Raw genomic sequence first — 20905 nt, forward strand, 5'->3', positions numbered from 1 at the left:
GATGCTGTAGAGCCTTACAGAACTACATTAACAAGTACAGTCTATCAATGGTTATCGGCACTGTGGCTTTTGACTGCTCACTAAGAACCACAGTGCATAAATTACTTCACCTGTCAGACAGCTCAAAGCAATGCAGGCACAAAGTTTGAATGGTTCAGACTTTCCCTATTACAAATAACTTTTTCCAGTGAGAGCGAAGAGGGAGCAGTGCAAGGGAAAAGGGGTGGATGGGATGGTCTATCATAACCTACCAGAATTACATCAGAAGTTTAAACAATTCACATCTTTAACGGGCTATCATTCCCAAAGACATCCAACAAAAATCCACAAGTCAAAATGAAGGAGTTATTTAAACAAAACAGAAGACACACCTCACAACTGCCTAGAAAAAAGTTAATCTGATGATTGTTTTGCAAAACGTTCACTATAATTAAGCCAACAGGACTACTAACGCCACACAAAATAAATTCAACTTTCTAAATTATTTAAACAGTAATTTTAAGTCAAAATGACAGCATTATTAGAGATAACACAGCAAAACGAGCAAGGGGTTCCTGTAGCTTGAGATCTTATCTCAGCCAACATGGTATGCCAGATGTTTCATAGAAAGAAGCAACTTTCATCACAGACCATCACAGATCCAAATCCGCAAATGTATTCATGTAGGTACACACCACCAAATCCCTCTGAATTCATGAGGATCCTATCTGCCAGGCAGATCACTGTGTCACTTTATAGGGCACAACATACAATTTGATAAAAATGTATATTAAAGTTAACAGGCCTCAATTTGTTTGGCTTTGTTTGCGAAGTCATTACAATAGTGGGGCCAAGACTCCAGTCATACTTGAGACTAAAAAGGAACATTTTTTTTCCATGGGGAATTGCTGAGCAGCTCATGAAAACCTAGCCCTATAAGAAACCTCAGGTTATGTTCTTCACCACTGATAACATAAAACAGTTTTTACAAATTTAGCATGAGAGTACTTTTCTTTCCATATAACCAAATTCCCCCCAAACCCTTCAATGTTAAAGCTAAATGATCATGAATCTAGAGATGTATGTGTATATACAGTCATATTACTGCACATGTAGGGTGGTGAACTCAGCTGGAAAACACTTCACTTCAAACTTAGATTATGTTAGAAGCAACAGCGAGTAAAGCAGTAATTCAAAAAACAAAAACAAACCACCCCCCAAACAACCACCTTGACAGTTTATTTCAGAATGGCCTACGTAAATGATAGAGATTATGATAAATCAAACATTTTAAAAGATTCTTCATCTTAACTGTTTATCAACTTTTCTTTCCCTAAATTGCAAATAAATAACAAAAAAAACACTTTCAATTATTTGTATCTAATCATTCAGACACATTTTCAGCAACTGTATATAAAATAATGTCAGTATCAGCATGGTAAAAATAAAAATAACATTTTTGGATGTTTGATTCTAAATTATAAAGTAGTATCTTGTTAAAATTAATAGCCATTAGAAGGCTAAATTAACATTAATTACCTTAACTGTCATGGCATATAAATGCTTCCAAAATACATATGAAAACACAAATGACATACCACCTTACGTCACAGTGCAATAAGTTAGGCTTTCAAGCCCTTCTAAAATACAGAAATTAAAAAAAAAATCATTTTGCAAAATAAGTGTGAAATCTAATCAGGTAATAGACTACATGGTCCACCAGAAGAAGTCAAAAAGCAAAAACTATTTTCTGTGATCCAACAAATGTTTAGCAACACGACCAGAATACTATGTATTAGAGAGAGAAAATAAACAGCAAAGGACATCCTGAAGTGAGCTTCCCACTTCATTCCTAGGCCTACTAGCAATCATAAACTTTGCTAAAGCTATTAACTATGGCAATTTCTTTCCTTAGTCTGGATCTTAAAGCAATCATATGTCATCACCAAAAAAAGAAAAATTCAGTAACTACAGATATCTGACTAAGGTTTTCCAGACATCATTGTAACTCAATAACTGCTCTACTGTGCTCTGAACTCTACAGCTTCAAGCTGGAAGTCAATCTAGGACAACCAATAGAAAGTGCACCTGTACAATTACTGCATTTCCTAATTCAGAAGGCCAAACTAGAGACAGATAAAGCTTCTGTGTACTCAGATCACCAAAACAGAAGTCCAAAAGCCCATACATCTTTTGTACACATTGCACATCTATCTTAGCATTAACTGCAATGAAAAAATATCATCTATACAGTTCAGAAACATAACATTACATTCCTTAACCCATGTACATTAAACTTGATTCTAAATTAAATATAATCATCACTATATAGCATCTAGAAACACTATGCATGCAATAGCTGTAAAATCTTTCACATAAAAAAACCACTAAGTTAATCAAAATTAATTTCTTTTTAAAAATCATTTAATAACAGAACAGCACAACATACAGTAATTTAAAATATTCAGTGTAAACCTCCATGCAACATTAAAAAAAAAAAAATCTGCATCTTAAAAAATAATCTGCATGACTTCAAGGAATATAAACTTATTTTTAAAAACTGCAAAAATCTACTATTTTTCAAGTAACAGGAAAAAAAATATTTATCTTTGTACTCTAAAATAAAACATAATGTATGCTGCTGGTAATTGATAACAGTATAAATTAGACTGCTTTGGATATCTTCCTACAGATGCATTTTCCTTCAATGTCTGACCCCACTGAACAGTAAACAAGTTTACATATAGGAACACATTTCAGTGCTTCAAAAATTAAACTAAGTTTCTGTAACTACAATACCAGGATCTCTTAGTAACTGTCCTTTAGTACCACCGTTCTAAAATAATCAATTAAAATGGCTCTGACATGGATTGTTTATATACTTAGGATCCCCTGAAAGTTTAAGGCTTGCATCTGTAAAATATAAATAAAATAACTGCAGAACATAATTACCTTTAAGTGATCACTGCAGCAGACAAATAGGGAATTAGAAGTCCTTTCTGGTTTATTTTGTAGCTTTTTTTTTTTTTTTTTTAAGAGTAGGGGTATTTTTATTATTGCACACACCGACAACCCAATATAATCCCACACTCAAAAATACTACTGCAACAGCTTGATAGCACTCACCGCAAGTAATACTGTTTTAAAGCGAAGGCAGCGTTAGAACAACTTCTGGGAAAGTTAAACTCCTCTACAATTTCTCCCCACTGATTCTTCTCAGATACCTGTCAAAAACAACACACAGGGGCCGAGATACACAACGTACACACAAACACCTCGTCGACAGCAAACATCGAAAAAAAAAAAAAAAAAGAAAAAAAAAAAACCCTACGAGCTGCCACGAAGCAAATAGATAAATATATGGAGAAAATAATAATAATAATAAACAGGAACGTATATGGGATTTGGGACTGCATTTGTTACTGACAGCCGCTAATATTCCCCCTTCGGGAACAATCCCGCTCCTCGCCGACATCTTCCCGGCTGGCTGTGTTTTGCCTTCTTTCGGGGGGCACGGCCGGGAGGGCCCGCAGCGTTTTGGGGTTTGTTTGTTGTTGTTTTTACTGCCTGGACAATAACCAATCGGGAGTCCCTCTGTCGCCCCCTTTTAAATCCTACCGCGGTCCGTTAAAAACCCAAAGAAGTTTAAAATAAAGGCAGGCGAGCCGGGGAGGGGGCGCCCCCTGGGCTGCGGGGTGCGGGGGCGCGGGGGAGCCCTCCCGATGGGTCCCCCCGCGGCAGCTCCCCAGCCACAGAGAGGCCTTTCTTTTGAGGCCTACATTTCTGTCCCTAGCCTTGAAGCCTAAAGATGGCTATTTGATTACACACCGTCTTGGGTGCCCCTTTTGTTATTTTTCCCCGGGAAGGGCTCGGAGGGCAGCGCCTGGCCCCCCCCCGGCCGCGAGGCTCGTTCCCTAGCCCATGCTCCGTGCCGATTATCGATGTTAAACATGCCCGCTAATTTTGAGTTGCACTAAAACTGCGCTCAGACTCTCTCTCCTCTCTCCGTCTCTCCCTCTCAGAGGCGCACACACAAGCTGCGACCACAGGCGACACAAACTGCCCCTCACGGCCCCAAACGCCCCGCTCCCCCCTCGCCTTCCTCCGGCGACGGGGGGCAGGGGGCCGGGGCCCGGCCGGGGGCGGGGGGGGGCCGGCCGGGGGCTCCGCCGTACCCCCGGATCCCCCTCCATCGCTCCGCCGACAAGGCCAAGGCACCAACCTGCCTGCCTGCCTGCTTCCTTCTTCCACCCCCCACCTTCTCTAACCGGCTTTAAATAGGACGGTTCCCGGCCACCCCGGCTCCCCCCGCCGCCCCCGGGGGTCAGAGGAGACTTTTGGGAAGAGGTTAGCGGGAGGGAAAGCCAAATTAAAACTTCCACTCACCTTCCCAAATCCGCCTAAAGTGGTGACTCTGGTGTAGAGAGCGTGAAGATCCAGCTCCTTCCCACCCACCACAGGGATCTTCTTAAAAGGAGACCTGCCAAAGGAGATACACACAAAACACCACAACTTGTCAGCTCTGCCCCCTTTTCTCCCCTCGCTGGGGCTGCCGTGTCCTTCAGGGAAGGGGCTGGAAGTTGGATCTGGTCGGTTTAAAAGCCTCCCCCCCTCCCGTTCCATCTCCCCATTTTCCTCACCCTCTGCTGTGGTGAAACTGCCGCAGCTCGTCCAGGAAAGCGAGTCCCTTTCTCCGCTGGTCTGCGTGGTTTTTACCCGTCGAATTTGCCATTTTTGTAATAAAAAAGGTCCTCTTAAAAAAAAAATCCAATTTAAAAAAAAAAACGGCCGACAACAACAACAACAATCCCCGGCTCCTCCTTGTCTTTAAGAGACCCAGGTGCCCGTGCTCGGCCGGGGATCAGCCATGGAGAGGGGCTTGTTTAAAAAAAAGTTTAAAAGGAATAAGGGAGCCCAGAGAGTGTGGTAATTGCGAGTCCTGTCTCCACACAACACACAGGCAAAGAGACAGGGAGGGAGAGGGGCACCTCTCAGTAATTCCTCCTCCCGCTGCTGCTGCCTCTCTCAGCACCACAAACCCAACCGATCCAGCCTGCACATGAGACTCAACATGGTGCTGCTGGATCACACAATGAATTGGGTTACTGTTGTGGTGGGGTGGGGGGGGAGCCGGAGTGAGGTATTGACAGTGTGTGTGTGTTACAGCCGCGGCTCCATGCGATCTCCCTCTCCCTCGCTCGCTCCCTCGCTCGCTCTCTCGCACACACACACTGTACAGCTACGGCGGCGGCGGCGGTGGCGGCGGCAGCAGGATTCACTTCTCTTCTCTCTCAGACAAAAAGATCTGAGGCCGCCGTGCTTCTGCCTGGACGAGAGCGCAACACAGCGGGCCCCGGAGGCCGCTCCCGGTACTGCACGAGGCAGCTCCGAAGGCAAAAGCCAGCGCAGCCCCAGCAAGCAGTTCCTGGCGGGGAACAATAGGCTCCTCTCGCCGCTAAGGGCTCATCTGCAATGTGCCGCAAACTTCACACAAAGCCGGGCGGAAAGAGGCGAGGGAGAGGGAGAAGAGGGGAGGAAAAAAACGGCTACTACCGGTTGTTCCAGGGCTGGGGGCCGGGGAAACGCGCCCTCCGCGCCGGGCTCGCCACGGCGGCCGCTCCCCGCTCGCTGCTCCGGGGGGAGGGCAGCAGAGGTGGGCTCGCAGAGCGGAGCGGGGCCGTGGTGGTTTTTTTTTTTTTTTCCTCCTTTTTTTTTTTTTTTTTTTTTTTTTTAATCGGGCTCACGCCGAGCGCCTCGAGTTCATGAAGGGGGGGGGGGGGGCGGGGGGGTGGAGGGGGAGAGAAGAGAGAGAAAAACAACAACGGAAGGGGGCACTGGCGGATTTTGACTTTTGAAAAACTTTGTGGAGTCCCCCGGCCCGAGGTGTTCCCAAGGACAGGAAATCTCCCCGGGCAGCGCGGGGTGGGGGCGGGGAGGCGCTGTGCGGCAAGGGCGGCCGGAGCCCCCCGCTCCGGGCCGAGGGGGCTCCAAACTTCCCCAAAGAGGAGCCTTCCCCAGCAGGGCTGCCCCGGGGAGGTTTGCCAGCAGGGGCCTGAACTCTGCCTCACTCCATAAATAAATATATATATATTTTTTTCCCTCTCAGAGGCGCTCTGCCCTGTAAGGAAAGAGCTTTGGGGCTGCTCTACTCAATCTAAGCCACATATATGTTTCTGTGTATCGCTTAAAGTGTAAAATTATGGAAGGAGAAAGGCCTCGGCCCTCACCCTGGGCTGGCGGTAGCCAAAAGCGGCAGCCCGCTCTCCCCTTTGCATATGGCGCGTGCAGTATTTGTAAATATTTTCCTCATCACGTGTATCCAGCGCCTGGGAGCCCAGGGGAGAACCTGCACTGCGGTCACACCTGCGGAGCAGGTGGGAGCAGAAGGGGCCTGCGCAGCCAGCGGTGCCTGCTGTCCAAAATCCGCTCCCCAGGTGAAGCGGTGGGGTCCAGGCGGGCGTTTGTCCTTCCTTACAAGTAAACAGAGCTCCAGGTGAGCGCCTGTCCCAGTTTAAGGGGCACTGAAGGAGCGTGGGTCCCTCACAACCAGCACACAGAAATTCAAGGCCAGATTGGGCCTTTAGTTTTCTTTAAGCAGAACTCCTCATTAAAGTCAGTAAGGAGCTCTGTTTTGAAATCAATGGCACATTATGGCCCCAAGTGAGCACTTAAGGGAGAACTATAATTCCTTTCTATTCCATGTACTAACTAACTTCAGGAAATAAAACATTTTTTTTGAGGATTTTTTGTTTTTCTTTTTGACTTGAATGCTGTTTCAGCTTGAATATAAAAAGACAGAAATAGAGCAAGATGGTTGGTAAGATTTGTCCTTGGGTCACACTTACGGAGAGGGGCAGAGGGGGTAGAAAAGAGATCCCTCGGTTTCAAATCAATAAATATTGAAAATTGCCCTCTCTGTGTGGATGGGCTGGTGGTGCGTCAATTGCAATGCAAGGCGTGCAGTGTCTGTCCCCTGTAGCCTTGGGTGCCCCCCTCTGCCCCCCAGGCTTTAAGGAGAGCTGCAGCAAGCCCCTGCCTGTGACACTTCGCGTTCCTGCGATTTCAGCAGCAGGCTCCCAAAGCCGGGATAACGCGAACGGGCGAGGCTTAAAACAAACAAGCGATTGAGGGGGCTAAGCCGCTCGCTCGGGCACACGCAGCTAAACCTTCCTTCGCGGGAGAGGGCGGTGGTTTTTAATCTCGCCTCCAAATTCCTCCCGAGCGGGGGGTCTCCCCTCGGCGAGGGGCGGGCGGCGGAGGTGAGTGGGTGGCGGAGCAGAGCGGAGCGGGGCGGACAGGCGAGGCGAGGTGAGGTGAGGTGGGTCTCCGTGCTCGGCAATTGCGCACGGTCCCTTACGTAACCGCCAGATGGGGATTCCCTGGAGGGGGTCACTTTATTCAACCATTACACGGACCCCGGCCGCCGCCGCCCCGCCGCGCCCGGGGCCGCCGCCGGCCGAGGCTGAGGCTGGGGCTGGGGCTGGGGCTGGGGCTGCGGCGGCGGCTCCGGCTGCGGGCAGCGCGGCGGCGGCGGCGGCGGCTCCTCACAAAATGGCGGCGCCCATGGAAGCGGCGGCAGCCCCATTTTGTGCCCGGCAGAGCCTGTCAACAAAACGCCGACTTGGCCGAGGCTGAGGGAACAGAAGGCGGCGGCTTCGCTCGCGTTACGGCGCGGAGGGAGGAGAGCGGAGGATTTTCACCGCCCTCCCGCCGCCGAGAGGAGACTTTTCTACCAAGTGTGCGCGGGGGGGGGGGGCGGGCAGGGAGGGAGGAGAGGGGGGACGCCAGCAGCCAGCGAGTCAGCGGCTGCCTCAGCCCGGAGCTGCGGCGCGGGGGAGGGGAGGGGAAGGGAGGGGTAGAGAAGGGAAGGGAAAAGGAGGCAGGCGGCGGCCTCGGCGCTGCCCGCAGCGGCTCCGGGGCTCAGCTCGCCCCCGTCCGAGGGCTCCGGGGGCTGCGGGAGCACGGCCCGGCCCGGCCCGGCCCGGCGGGGGCTGCCCGGGCGGGAGGCGCTGTTGGCGGCGCAGCCCGGGCGGAGGGGACCGTGCCCGTGGGATTCTGGCGAACCTGTACTGAATGACAGGACGATCTGGCTCCTCGTGTAGCTAACTAGGTCACTGTCAGCACTTAATTACTGTTTGTTTCATTTTAGTGCGTGCCTTATGCATAAACCGGCTATTAGGCTGATGCTTCAAGTAACACTATCCAGCACCAAGGTACAAAATGTCTGTATTGGGCTCTGATCTTGTGATGCCAGCTCGGTAATAATTGCTGTTTTACATTAACCATGTCTGCCTTTCCGTAGCTTGCTTCTTTAGCCTGTACCTGGAATAGATGGAGATCCCATACGATATGGCTGCAATTTGTATTGTACCACCTGTTTGGCTGTTTTTGTGATGATGGGGGCTCCCCTCTCCTTTGAGGTAGAGGAAGGGTTTATGAATTATGGCTCTTTTTTTTTTTTTTTTTTTTCCCTTATTTACCTGATTTAATACTGCATGTGTTTTAATTATACCTAAATAAAAGCATTAACCTATTTTATTGTTGAAGTGATAACTATTAATGTGCTAATATTACATTAGTATCTTAAAATTAGAAATATAGCTTGTTGCATATTAAAGGCTTGAGGATGAAATGTAGGTTAAAAGAATTTTAAAAAATCCTGCTGCTTTTTTTTAAATCAATTTATTGATCTCTGTATAGTACCTGTCAATGCATTTTGAATTCATTTAATTGTAAAATAAAATCTGTATTATTATAAACTGTTTATGAAAGTTAATATATACAATGGATTTTGGTGTGTAAATATTACATGTGGAATCAGCGTAGTTGCAGACAGTACAGATCCAGTAATTGAATTGTCACTGTTCAGTAGTGGTGGTGTCTTTTTTTGGGGGGAGGTGGGGGGAGGAAGTGTCTTTTTTTTTTTTTTTTTAAGTACAACTGTGTCAACAATTGTTGTATTCTAGTATCTGTATCCCATGTTGCAGTTTCAAGCTTTTTTTTTTTTTTTTTTTTTTTTCTTTCCCCGAATCTTTAATATTAAATTCTGTGCCTATTACCTGTCTGCCCAACTGTTACTATCCAGAGCAGGCCACAATTGTTCTTGTCAGTTGGCCACTAACTGCATTTGCTTTCTGGTGGGTGAAATATTCTTGCTCATTTCCATTTTCATTTCTGTTGTGCTGTTGAATTGTGGCAACATTACATTTTGATTAGAGTAACTAGTATCACTAGCTGAATGCTACTTACATTAAATAGTAAACTGTAAATCCTTAGAAACAGAAGTTAGTGTATTTTGTTTGTGTGCATGCACTGGTGCATGTGTGTATATATATATATATGTTTATTTTGGAAAATGCATCCTATTAAATGGACGAGAGGAGAGAGTAAATCCCCTCAAGACTGCAGACAGTCATGTATAATGAAGGTGCAGTCTGAAAATAAACACAAGAATTACTGGATGAACACCTGGTAGAGGAGAAAGGGTCAGAAAACCAGTGGTAAATTTTAGTGACATTCATCTCAACAAATGTAAAAGGGCTGAATTTAACCATGTATGTTAGATGTCACTGTTTGCTCAGCTTGCTGTGACAAATGCATCTTTTAACAAGGGGCATTTACTCAGACAGGTATTAGTCCCACCTCTTCTTACCAAATAATATTCTAAAATTATTTATTTCATTTGGGTATGCAAGCCGGTATAAAGATGCTCCTACTTTGTATAGATCATAAGTGGCTAGTACAGTAATGGTACTGTATTAAGTCATAAATTAAAGATCTTTAATACATGAAATTAATGCTAAATATTACAGCAAAGACAGGAAAGTGAATGTACAATATTACAGGATACTTCTGCACACTTGTACAAAATTTCCACTGCAGTTAGTGGAATTTAGCTACTCTTGCAGGTTTGTTTTAGATAATCTTAAAAAAATAATAATAAATAATGATTTTACATTGAAAAAAACAACTTTTTAAGTTCATTCTTTGAATGATACTTCCCTCATAAGTCTATGAATGTGTTATATGCCTTCCTCATCTTATTTTTCAGTTACTACTACTCAGGAAATAAAACAGCTGGAAAAATGGACTTCATAAATACTGTTGTAAATAATCAAGTAAATTGATTCAATACTTCCTTAAATATTATATGTACCTATTGTAATTTCCCAGTATCTACTGTACTTCACAAAGGTCCTGCTGTTGGAGTCAGTGAATTTTATGCTGATCTAAGGCCCAAATTAAAAACACTTCATAGTTGAGAGTTCTTCAGTTGTGCAATGTAGTATGAAACATGAAGCAGGAAAACCCTAAATGCAACTGAAGGAGAAGTAAAAATAAATACGTGAACGCACTCCCACTTGCTTTCAAAACTGCAGTGCTTTTGAAATCATAATTCTTTTGTAGGCCCTGACTTATGTGTTCTGAACACTTGGGCTTGGCAATACTTCAACAGTAAGTGTAGAAAGTTTAGCTAATTCATACCCTTTTCTTACACTTATCAGGCCAAAAATATGTGCTGCATTTCTCAAGTTATCATACCTATAATGCAGATTAGGGCCTGAGTGGTGGAAAATATTCGGAGGTTCTGAGAAACATTGGTCTGCAATGCAGAAGTCACGAATGTCCTGACAGGCAAATTTTTGCATGCTTTTTAAAAACAACAACAAAAAAGGTATTTACACTTAGTAAATGACCTATTTCCAGCGTTACCTTGTGATTACCTGTATGTTTGTGTGATCTGGTGGATGGCACACTTCCCCTGCCACCATAGCTGTACTTGTTTCCTGAAATAGCGCTAGTGTGATTCATGTTTCTGGTTGCATGTGTGAAAGTTTGATTGAGATGCAAAACTGAGAGAGTTCTTTTGAATGTTAAAAAGGAACTGTGCTCTGAAATACGGAAACTATCAGGTTAAATTTGGCTCAAACTTTAAGGGCTTTTGTAGAGCAAGAATGATGGTATCACACATTGGTGGGGGAGGTCTAGTTAACGTAAAGCAAAAACAAGCCTAATAACTTCATAATGTTTTTTTAAAGTCTAAGTGATGAAATGCTACTAGTGTGAGAGTTCTCAGTATTGCAGATCTCCCAGCAATATTTGCTCGTCACACAGCACCGTCTCATCTTTGTATTTTGACCAATTCAAATGGCAGTAAATGATAGCTAAAAATATGGGGAAATTTCTCCAAGTAAGCAGTTGCCTTAGTTAACTTTTATATAGACATAAATGAAAAGGGAAGTAGTTTGAGCAACTGTAAATATGTGAACAGACAATACATGTGACAATGTGTGCATGTCATTATAATACATGCTGCAAAACCTTACTGAGAACTTGAGTAGTCAATGAAAGAAATACCAATTAAACAACACTTTAAATAAATAACCTATTGGAATTGCCAAATACTTAAAAGCCATGAAAAAAAAATGAATACCCACAGATGCACTTCTGAAGGAGAAAATGTGCTGTTTAGCTATGGTTCTCAGTCTGTCTGTTGGTGATCTGCTTGTTATAGACTTGCTTTTACAGACTCCTGATAGGTGAGCAGCATTGCATTGACTGTTGTGTTGCTCAGACACAAGGAAGTATTGCTACGTTCAGCTTTAAAAAAAAATCTCAAACAATGCATTGGTCAAATGCTGATGGGACACCTGACTTGAAAATTGCACTTAAAACGTTGGACTACAGCCATTTAACTACAGTAGTGTCTAACATAACTGGAAAAAAAAAAAAAAAAAAAAAAAAGCTAGTGAGAAACAGTTTTTGAGGTTGTTTACATATAATGAGCTATCAAATGTAATCAAGTATCGGTTCCTGTCACTTGCAGTAATATGATAGTATTCAAAGCTCTTAGGGGAATCTGTGACTGTTGTTCTCCACATATTACAAAAAATGTTAATTATGCTGAGCTGCTACTATTTCTGAATTTTGAACCCTAACATAAGATCTGTCTCACCTAGAATCTTGTTGCAAATGAAGGATAACCAAAGACAGTTAGCAAAAAGTAAAAGTTGTAGAGTGTATATCTATCATCCTGTATGTTCCACCGATTTGTAATGTTGTGGTTTCCAGAGATACCAAGAGCAATTAATGTGCAGAGCTGGGAGAGTCAGGTTCTGAGCTGAGATGTCCTTAACGTTCTACTCAGGGATAAGTGAGCATACTCCCCAAAACTTTCTAACCCTTACCAAGAGTCAAAGTGTAGTTTTCAGATATTAGGGGTAGTAACAGTGTCAAAATATGTTACATGAGCTAATCTGCTTAGTCTTGTCCTTATCTAGCTTGTCGGCAGGGTTGAGAAACTGCACACTGAGGAAGGGTCTCTTCCCTCTCTGAGACTCCCTCGCATGTGTCACAGAACAATACAGAAGCTGGAAGAAATTTGTCAGTCCTGCTGAAGAAGGAAAAAGGGTAATCATAGAAACTGTGTGCTCAAGTAAGGGAGTGAGGAAAAAAATGATAGTTTTGGGGGGTGCAAACACCACTCTGGCATTCTCTCAACATTGTGAGGCGACTTCTACTTCAGATACATTTCCTTAGATGTAGTTATTGCAGCGTTTGTTTCTGTCTTTGGTTGATTCAGGGATACGTAGTACTGCACATGCTTACACTTGATTTGTAATCTGAAGGCTTTCTTTATAGTTTTAAGTATTCGATTTCAGTTTCTAGAACACAAAGGTCCAGTGACGTAAGCCATGTGCTGCACCAGGGACTGTTTGTGGTGTGTTCCCTAACAGTGTAAACAGCAGTGCTGGGTAAGTTTTTGGTACCCCTCAGTTTACAGTGTGGCTTCTCAGAATGAAACTTCTTCCAGTGTCGCTTCATCCATCATCAAGTTACTCTAGTGTTAGTTTACAAAGTCAAAGTAGATCTATTTATCTTGTAATGCTACAAGTTTAGCTAAATTTAAAAGATGATAACAGTGTAGCAAGTCTGTCTGTAAGTGAAACCCTTAGGATAGTTCTGCTATTGATCTGCTACCTACATTTTAATAAATCTGGGCTCATTTATCACTTTGCATTAGGAAAATTAAATAATGTGGGTCCTAGTTTTTCCTTCAGAGGCTTCCAAGTTATTAGAGCCTCCACTGAGTTCCCTTTGAATTGTGCTTAGCACTTAGGAAAATGGAGCTGTGTCCTTAATCTGGGTGTCTATGCCACATTTGCAGTACTACACAAAAATTATAGTACGTATTTCATAGTGCCAGTTTCCCAACGTTGTTTAAGTATTGTCCTAAGGAAGCCTGTCCTTTTGCCAAAATATGCTAACAAAGCTTTCAAAGATGTTTTTGTGATAATTTTTGAAGTTTGGGTAACTGCCTGGAGGCAAGTTCATATCAGATCAATTTCTTTATTTCTAGAAGAAAACACAGAGATGCTTGATTTTTTTTTCTTTTTTTTTTTCACATGCCAAAGAGTTCTTGACTATAAATGAATATCTGATAGTTTCTATTTGCAAGTGAACATTAAGATTATGCATAATTACACACAAACATTAACATATAAACTTATAAAAAGGGTGAAAAAATGCAGTGCTCATTGCTTAAGAGTTTTTCACGTGTGATATCATTTGTGTGTATTATGATAGCCTGTAATGGTATGATCATACTTCTTACCGTAGGGTCCTTCTGTTTGAGATGAATTTTAAAAAGGGGGGTACAGCTCTGTATCTGCACTGCATTTAAATGTTTATCTGAGTAGAGATTTTTTGCTTTTCCTTACAGGCTTTTCTGAAGTAATCGGTAGGAGACTGAATGCTTCATGTATACTGAGTTACCAAAATTTGGAGGTAGTAGCATCACCATCACTGTAACGTTGAGAAAGTTAAGATGCAGAGGAATTCAGTACAAGAATGGCTGCTAATTTGGGCTGTTCTTTATTTAATCAAAGTACAGTTTTAAGGATATAATTTACAAGTTTATTTATGAGTGAAGACAGTTCAGCAGTAGAAGTGCTAGCCATAACTTCTAAGCCAGCTTTAATTCATCTGTAGGCTACACTGTGAGTTTGTTTGTGCATTCTGTCTGCATTATGAGGTCTTTTCTTTTCTAGTGGAAGACTGTTGTGGTGCTCGGAAGCTGCAGTAAAGAAAGCCATGCAGGTATTGTAGAGGCTGCCAGGTATTTCAGAGCTTAGTTTCCAGAAGCTCAAATTTGGAACTCAAAAAATGAGGAACGCTTCATGAGAGGCCACCTTCTCAACACAAGACACTCAGTGCTCGGCGTAAATCCCCGATAAAGACAGAAATAGAATTTGGGTATGACCACCGGGAGCAATTTGCTTTACCCTCCCAACATCACCGAGCTCTCCCCTCCCCCCCGAGGCCTGTTCCCTACTCTGTGCCATGGGTAGGTGCCCATCCTTCCTGGCCTGGGTGCCAGAAGAGGGAGCACCAAGCACGGTGGAGCCCCAGCCTTCATTGCACTCCCCACTGCTGCCTCAGGTGGGAGTAACTTTGCAAGGTCCAGTCTGCAGCACTGCAGATTCCACAGGAGTTTCAGCAAGCCTAGCATCTGCTAGCTTCTGTGGTTTTTTGTGTTTCTTTCTTTCTTTCTTTCTTTCTTTCTTTCTTTCTTTCTTTCTTTCTTTCTTTCTTTCTTTCTTTCTTTCTTTCTTTCTTTCTTTCTTTCTTTCTTTCTTTCTTTCTTTCTTTCTTTCTTTCTTTCTTTCTTTCTTTCTGTGCATGTGCAGCTTGAGATTCAAAAGCTTTTTGCTTTATCATAATATTCAATCGGAAAACTACCCAAAAGGCATATCCCTGATTCAAAGTCTATTCCTCCACAAAATTTCAAATTCTTTCTTCAAAGTAAAGAAATCATAGACCTTTTCAAGTACATTACGAGGGCTTTTTCTGTACTTGAGTAGAAATGGGAAGTTTTTTTTTTCCCCCCAGTTTCATTCTTATACTTACCTGGCTCCTTCTTGTTGAAAGTCCCATTTGAACACACCAGCTTGAGGCAGACACCTGACCTGGAAAACTTCATCCCAAGTAGTTTTAAGCTCAGAAAAGCTGTTTCTACAGTTCTTCCTAAAAAGGTGTCTTGGAAGCTGAAGCCCTATTGACATTTAATCCTGCAAACATACCCTAGTAGCCATTTGGCACCGTTTGCATTTATAATCCATATATACAATATGCAGAGTGATTGCGAAATATCTGTACGCTGGGCTCAAACACAAGGAGACATCTATCCTGTGATGTCCTCGGATCATTCCAAGATTATGCTAATTACTCAATAACACTGCCAAGTACAGCGTCAGTATATGAAAGGAGGGTAGCAAGTCCTGATGTGTAATCCCAGGAGTAAAGATGTTCCTCACAAAGGTGATTTTAGTGGTGACTTTCTCAAACGGGCTTAGGACTATGAGTAACGGAAGCAGTTGTGTAGCCCTGGGTATATTCACTGGACCTTCGGTAGTGTCTGAACTGTGTCTCTTTGTCATGCAGAGCTGTGATCACCACATTCTGTGCTACCTGTCACTGTGGTTACAGCATCTCAGTCCAGACTGTCTGGAACAGTTTGATCAACTAACTGGATGTCCTGGGAATATTCTCAAGGGACTACCCTAGTTTGTTATTGTCTGGTGGTTTCATTGCTAACAAAAGCTTAGCCTAGTAAGTACTATCTGATACTTTTTTTTTAATTGTATTTATTTTTTTCTTTCATTATTAAAAAAATTGCCTGGTGGATGGCTAGGGACTATAACATTAAGAGCATTTTGTCCTCATTGTGGTGCTACTGATTTCAGTTTGGTGTGAAAGTGATCGAAGAGCTTTATGCAGCGGTTTGCTTTATTGAAGCAGTCCTTGTCCTGTCCCCATCCCATCCCAGCAAAATGTCTGGGATGTGTCTTGCAGCAATATAATTAGAACACAGAGGACTGCTCCATGCTCACATGCCTCTCACATGAGGAAAGGAGAAAAAAAAAAAAACAACAAACACAAAACACCATGGTTGAGGGAGAGGGAAGGCTTTCTAGTTTTGTTCATATGGTTTATGTTTATAAGCACAGTTCCTGAAGATTTGAGATTTTAATGGCTTAAAGTTAATAACATTATTCTAGTAAAAAGTCTTTGTTAATATTCCACAAGGTATTCATAAATTACCCTGAACCAAAAGTCTGCTTTGTGATGCAGTTGTGGTCCCAGGGAAGATACAGAAGCAAAGACTTTTTTTGTGTGCTTTTTTGTTTGTTTGTTTGTTTGTGTGTTTTTTTGTTTGTTTGTTTGTTTTTGTTAGTTTGTTTGTTAGTTAGTTTGTTTTGTTGTTCTTTGTTTCTACTCATTTCAGTGGCAAGTTACAGTTCCTCGGTATAGAAGCCAGTGAAGCTGACTTCTTCTGCATCCCTGCAAGTGGTTCATTGCCAGCTGAAGAGAAACAGACAGTATTCAAACAAATCCGTTTCAGCACCTTCAGTATTCTTTAACATGTTTTCATGGAAAGTGCGGGGATGTGATGTTTGCAACAGATCTTCCCCTGCCCTGGTAGATGACAAAACTCCACTACAAATGATATGCTGTGCAATCATTGTGGCCTTCTAAAAAGCTGTCTGGAAGACCATAGCTCTCCAGGTTAGAATGTCTCCATTTCTGTTCAAGTGTCTTGAAAATGGGCTGTCCTGTCTGATGAAGAAGTTTTTCAAAGTTGCCCTTTCATCATGTGTAACAGCAGAGCACTGCCCACTGGAAGTTAGGACAATTTTTTAAAACCAGGAAAAGCAAAGCCACCAATCACAAAACGTATTTTGGGTTAATTTGTTATTACCTTAGTAAAACATGCTTATCTTCAATAAGGGTAGCAATAAATGATACAAATTCAAAAAAAACACTGCTTTATAGTTGCAAATGCAGCTATTAGAAGTTTAACAGTTGAAAAGGTGGTAGTAAGTGGGCAGGTGCATGTGCCTGGGTGTGGCAGAAAAGAGTACTGCCGGCCAGCTATCTGGGGTGGCACATTTTGAGTGTAAACTATCAAATGTAGCACTGTGCCAGCCGTACTGAGTGTGCCATTCTTTGGGCTGCTGCCCTCCACGTATCAGTAAGAGAACAGGAGCAGCTCCTGTAGCTTTTTCCAGGACCTGAGCTCAAACTCACTGAAGAGGTCTGTGTCTACACTTAAGTCTGTCAGAACTGGGCTCCAGCACCGGAGTGCAGCAGTGCTCAGAAAATGTTGGATCATCTCTCAGAACTGAAGTCCTGGTATTGTGTGCAATGTTTTATGGATGATAAAAGTATCAGGACTTAACTACTGCTAAGTAGTTCCCTTTATCATGCTTTGTTCATGTCAAAGTTAATTGGACAAAGCTGCTGCCAATTCACTGCTCAAAAATAGTATAGAAACTTACAAAGAAACTCACCACTTGAGTTTATATTCTGCAGCAGTGTTGCCAATTAATTTTTGATAAGGGTTTGCTATTTTAAAATACTTCATATGTACTTTGAGCTCTAAAAAAGGATTTCTCAGCATTTTCTTTTCGTGGAAATGGAAGAAAAGATAAGATAGTTATTACAAAAATACGTATAATCTTTTGTCTGAATGTGTGTTACACACACTTACACATGGTCTTTGGTCCCTGAATTTGGCCATCCAAAGCATTTTCCTGTTCTGTGATGCATTACTTGCAGAAGAAATAAGAGAGTATGCAGAAGAGATGGGAAAATTTCAAGCAGCTGATACTTGTGTTCTTCCTGTGCACATCAGTCACTTCCTAAAGTACACTGCGATTTCAGTATAGCTTAGCAGTGGTTTGCACATTGTTACATGGTTTTAAAATCATCTTATCCATTGCTCTGGTTATTTATCTTACAGACATGAACAATAAAGTTTTGTTGTTTGAATTTCTGCCTGCCTAATTGCAATGAAAGGAGAAGTATGAGCTATGCAAACAGATTTTATTGAAGTATAAAGACAGAGCCAGCAATTTACACAACCTGCAGAAATGACATGTCATTACCACAAACTAGCTACCACAGGAAGTAGCTCTTGAATTGTGTGCCAGATTATGTATTAAGACTCTGCTTACCCCAATCCATAAAATTAATTGGGAGCAAAATATTCTATGCACTTAGAGTCCCTTCAGCCTTTAGGTTGTGGAAGAAAAATGTAACAGACAACTACTAACTCTTGCATTAGACAAGTTTTGAGGTAAAAGCTTCTCAGATTTCCTCAAAATATGGAATATAATATAATTTAGCTGGCAGTTGTTTCATGGAGTCACCTTTGAGTCATGAGTATGTGCGCACGCAGTATCCAAATCTCTTGACCAATGTGGGTTTTGGGGTGCAATCTGCTTTTAGGAACAACTGCAATTTGGGGCAAATCCCTGATGCTGATAAATAATTTGCATAATGGCATCACTACTATAATAGAGTAGTTGATTTGCCAAGTTAGCTGCTCATTAATTGGTACATAGTTTCTGAAGAGCAATAACAGCTTGATTCAGCACCAGAGCAACTTTTTATAGTTACACACTAAATACTCAAACTCATTTATTCAGACACAAAGTTGTGGCACCACTACTAATTGTCAGTTAACAGCGAGTTATTCAACAATTATTTTAATACAACTTAAATGGGTGCTGCTTCTGAAAAAGAGGATATCATTCACCTTCATCCTCTTCTTCCTTTTTCTTGGCACTAGCATCTGCGCAGCCATATTGCAACCTAGATAAAGATTAATTCAGCTGAAAATTTACAGGACAAAAAAAATTACCTTTTAAATGTACCTAAGGAGATTCAGTCTGTGAAGAGCAGTGTCAGTTCAAGAACAGGTAGAAATAGGCAGCTTGGGGAAGGCAGGGTTCCTTCTTCCTCTGTTCCGTCTTCAAAGTGTCCATTATCCACCCCACTCAGATAAGAACAGCAGGACAAAGCATGCCCCTCTTGTTCACGCTGATTAGGAGGTTGAAGAAGCCTGAAATCGAGGCAATTAGGTGCTGCTACTACTTCCTTCTTGCTGTTTAAAGAGAGGTGTTGGTGAGTCTTCTGATAAATATTTCCTCTAGTTCACTTAGCCCAGGTTCCACAGGCATTTTGAAAGGAGTGCACCTGGCAGAATAGTCAACTGTGCTTTTATTTCTTTGTCAGGGCAGGTGGGGTACAACTGTCATCTTGTGGTATTTACAAGAAAACAGAAATAGAAAGCTAACTTTCATTTTACATGCAGCATGTCCTTGTGGGATGGACAGACAATACAGAAATTAGTTGAAAAAAAAACAAACATTTTGCTGATAAACGCCCTATTATATTTTCTTTCTGTTGCCTACTTTCAGCCTGTGTGCCACGGAACACTGCACTTCATCCAAAGATCTAATGTTTGTAGTCTGCAGTCCTTGGAGTTGGAGGGAAGTGGAACCTAAATATCCATGGAGCACCGTGTTTGATGGATTTTTTAAAGACTGAGTTTTGGAAATAAGATTATCTCCTTCAGCTCTTCATTCATGAAGAACTGTAAGATAGAACCTTTTGGACAATAACACATCTATATTTAAATTTTCTATGCATATATATATTTCTTCTTCTTCTTTTTTTTTTCTATATTTTTGTGGGCATAATTTTTAAGTTGTATACATATATGAAATAAATTCCATGCCTGAAGCAGCGCAAATATGGGTTATTGCTGGAGTGGTTGTGCTTCCCACACATCTTCATGCAAATGAGAGACAAAGGGCACATACCATAGGTGTGAGTTTGGTAAGATTAATGTTTCCAGATGACATGAAAATTGAATGCTGAAGTTCTGTGTTGTCTCCCTTTGAGTCTCTAAACTGCTGCCCTCCCATAGACTCACTGATTTTAATTCCTGGCAATTCTTGGCTGATTTGGCCTTTTTTTCCATCTTCTGCTTTCTCTACCTCTTTTCTGCAATGCTTTGGCACTGCAGCTACAGCACATCAGACTTGAGATTCATGACTTCCCCATAAGTACAGAACAAAGAATTAAATTTATGAAAAGAATGAATTTAAATTTAATTTAAAGACTGAAGGATGAAACTTAAATTATTCCCAAATTATAATTTTATGGTATAAACAGCATGGCTAAATTAATGGGGAAAAAAAAAAAAGTATTGACTTTGACTATTTGTTTTCAATTAGGAAACCTCACATTCCCATGTCAATCATATCAAACATGTCCTGTGCTTTAGAAAAGCAAAGGGAAAGGTAGCTCTTAACAGCTCACAGTGGAAGTCAGTAACCTGATGATGGAAGAGGCTTGGGCTGGAGCCCAGCAGCAACATCAGCCTCACCACCTCCACTGTTTTCCTTCAACAACTAGGCACTTGACTTCAGCAGAACAACCCAACTGCTCATCATGTGTTACAGTTCCAGTACAGGTCCTTGAATTGTTGCAAGCCTTGGAAAGCTCCACAGTAACAAGTCAAGTGCTTCTGCAATATTAAGTGAGAAGAGTTGCCATGCAGGTTAGGCCTTGGGACAGGCTCAAAGTACTCAACTAAATCCATGGTTCCTCTTGTAAAACCCTTTTTTATTATCACAGAAAGAAAATATATACATGATTTACAGCAGAGGACATGGAAAGTCAGGAATGGAGTTGAAGAGACAGGCTAACTTCTTTATCCTTCTTAAAAGTAATAAATTCAGATTTTAGTTACAAAGTCCATACTCTTTCAGACCAGATGTTGTACTTCACACATTGGAGAAACACAGGATAAAGAACTTAGTGTTATAATAGAATTTCTTTTTCACCGAACTTCAGTTTTCTTCTAAAACAGCTCCTGGTTCAGCACTTCATGTAAAATCAAAGGAGCCAGAACTGCTGTGGCTGAATTGCGAGGGCAGCAGCATGTTTTTTCTCCTAAATGTAGTCGTTGATGCCCCCCACACAACTGGCATCTTTTAAAGATTTCACTTGAAATGGTAAAAATCCCTTCATTTTGCTTACCTTTTCTCCAACTATTTTTTTAAAGTGT

The 20905-nt window shown here is 42.1% G+C and overlaps 1 protein-coding gene and 1 long non-coding RNA gene across 11 annotated transcripts in view; one reads left to right on the top strand and one right to left on the bottom strand.

Moving 5' to 3' along the window:
* The window catches only part of ARID2 (AT-rich interaction domain 2), a 103585-nt gene extending 97968 nt beyond the window's left edge, over positions 1 to 5617 (bottom strand). The window contains exons 1-3 of one of the 3 annotated variants that reach the window (XM_084508263.1): positions 4620 to 5617; positions 4366 to 4459; positions 3106 to 3203 (exon numbers count right to left, since the gene is read on the bottom strand). In XM_084508263.1, coding sequence (XP_084364389.1) covers positions 3106 to 3203; positions 4366 to 4459; positions 4620 to 4711 — 284 coding nt within the window. In that variant the 5' untranslated portion in view covers positions 4712 to 5617. Of the gene's footprint in view, positions 1 to 3105; positions 3204 to 3310; positions 3729 to 4365; positions 4460 to 4619 lie in introns of those variants that run through there. The other 2 variants (XM_084508264.1, XM_084508265.1) reach the window with 2 other exon arrangements.
* A 2244-nt stretch (positions 5618 to 7861) lies between these two features.
* LOC311431102 lies at positions 7862 to 19582 on the top strand. 8 transcript variants are annotated; one of them, XR_014689240.1, is made up of 8 exons: positions 7862 to 8192; positions 8282 to 8399; positions 12261 to 12390; positions 12642 to 12734; positions 14031 to 14079; positions 15424 to 15591; positions 16268 to 16548; positions 19248 to 19582. It is a non-coding gene; the product is annotated as an uncharacterized lncRNA (long non-coding RNA). The 8 variants fall into 8 exon arrangements; XR_014689233.1 differs by having other exon boundaries at positions 7862 to 8399; XR_014689234.1 differs by lacking the exon at positions 15424 to 15591 and having other exon boundaries at positions 7862 to 8399.
* The last annotated feature ends 1323 nt before the right edge of the window (positions 19583 to 20905 follow it).

This window comes from Aythya ferina (assembly GCF_964211825.1).
Source record: "Aythya ferina genome assembly, chromosome: 1".
Lineage (NCBI taxonomy): Eukaryota > Metazoa > Chordata > Aves > Anseriformes > Anatidae > Aythya > Aythya ferina.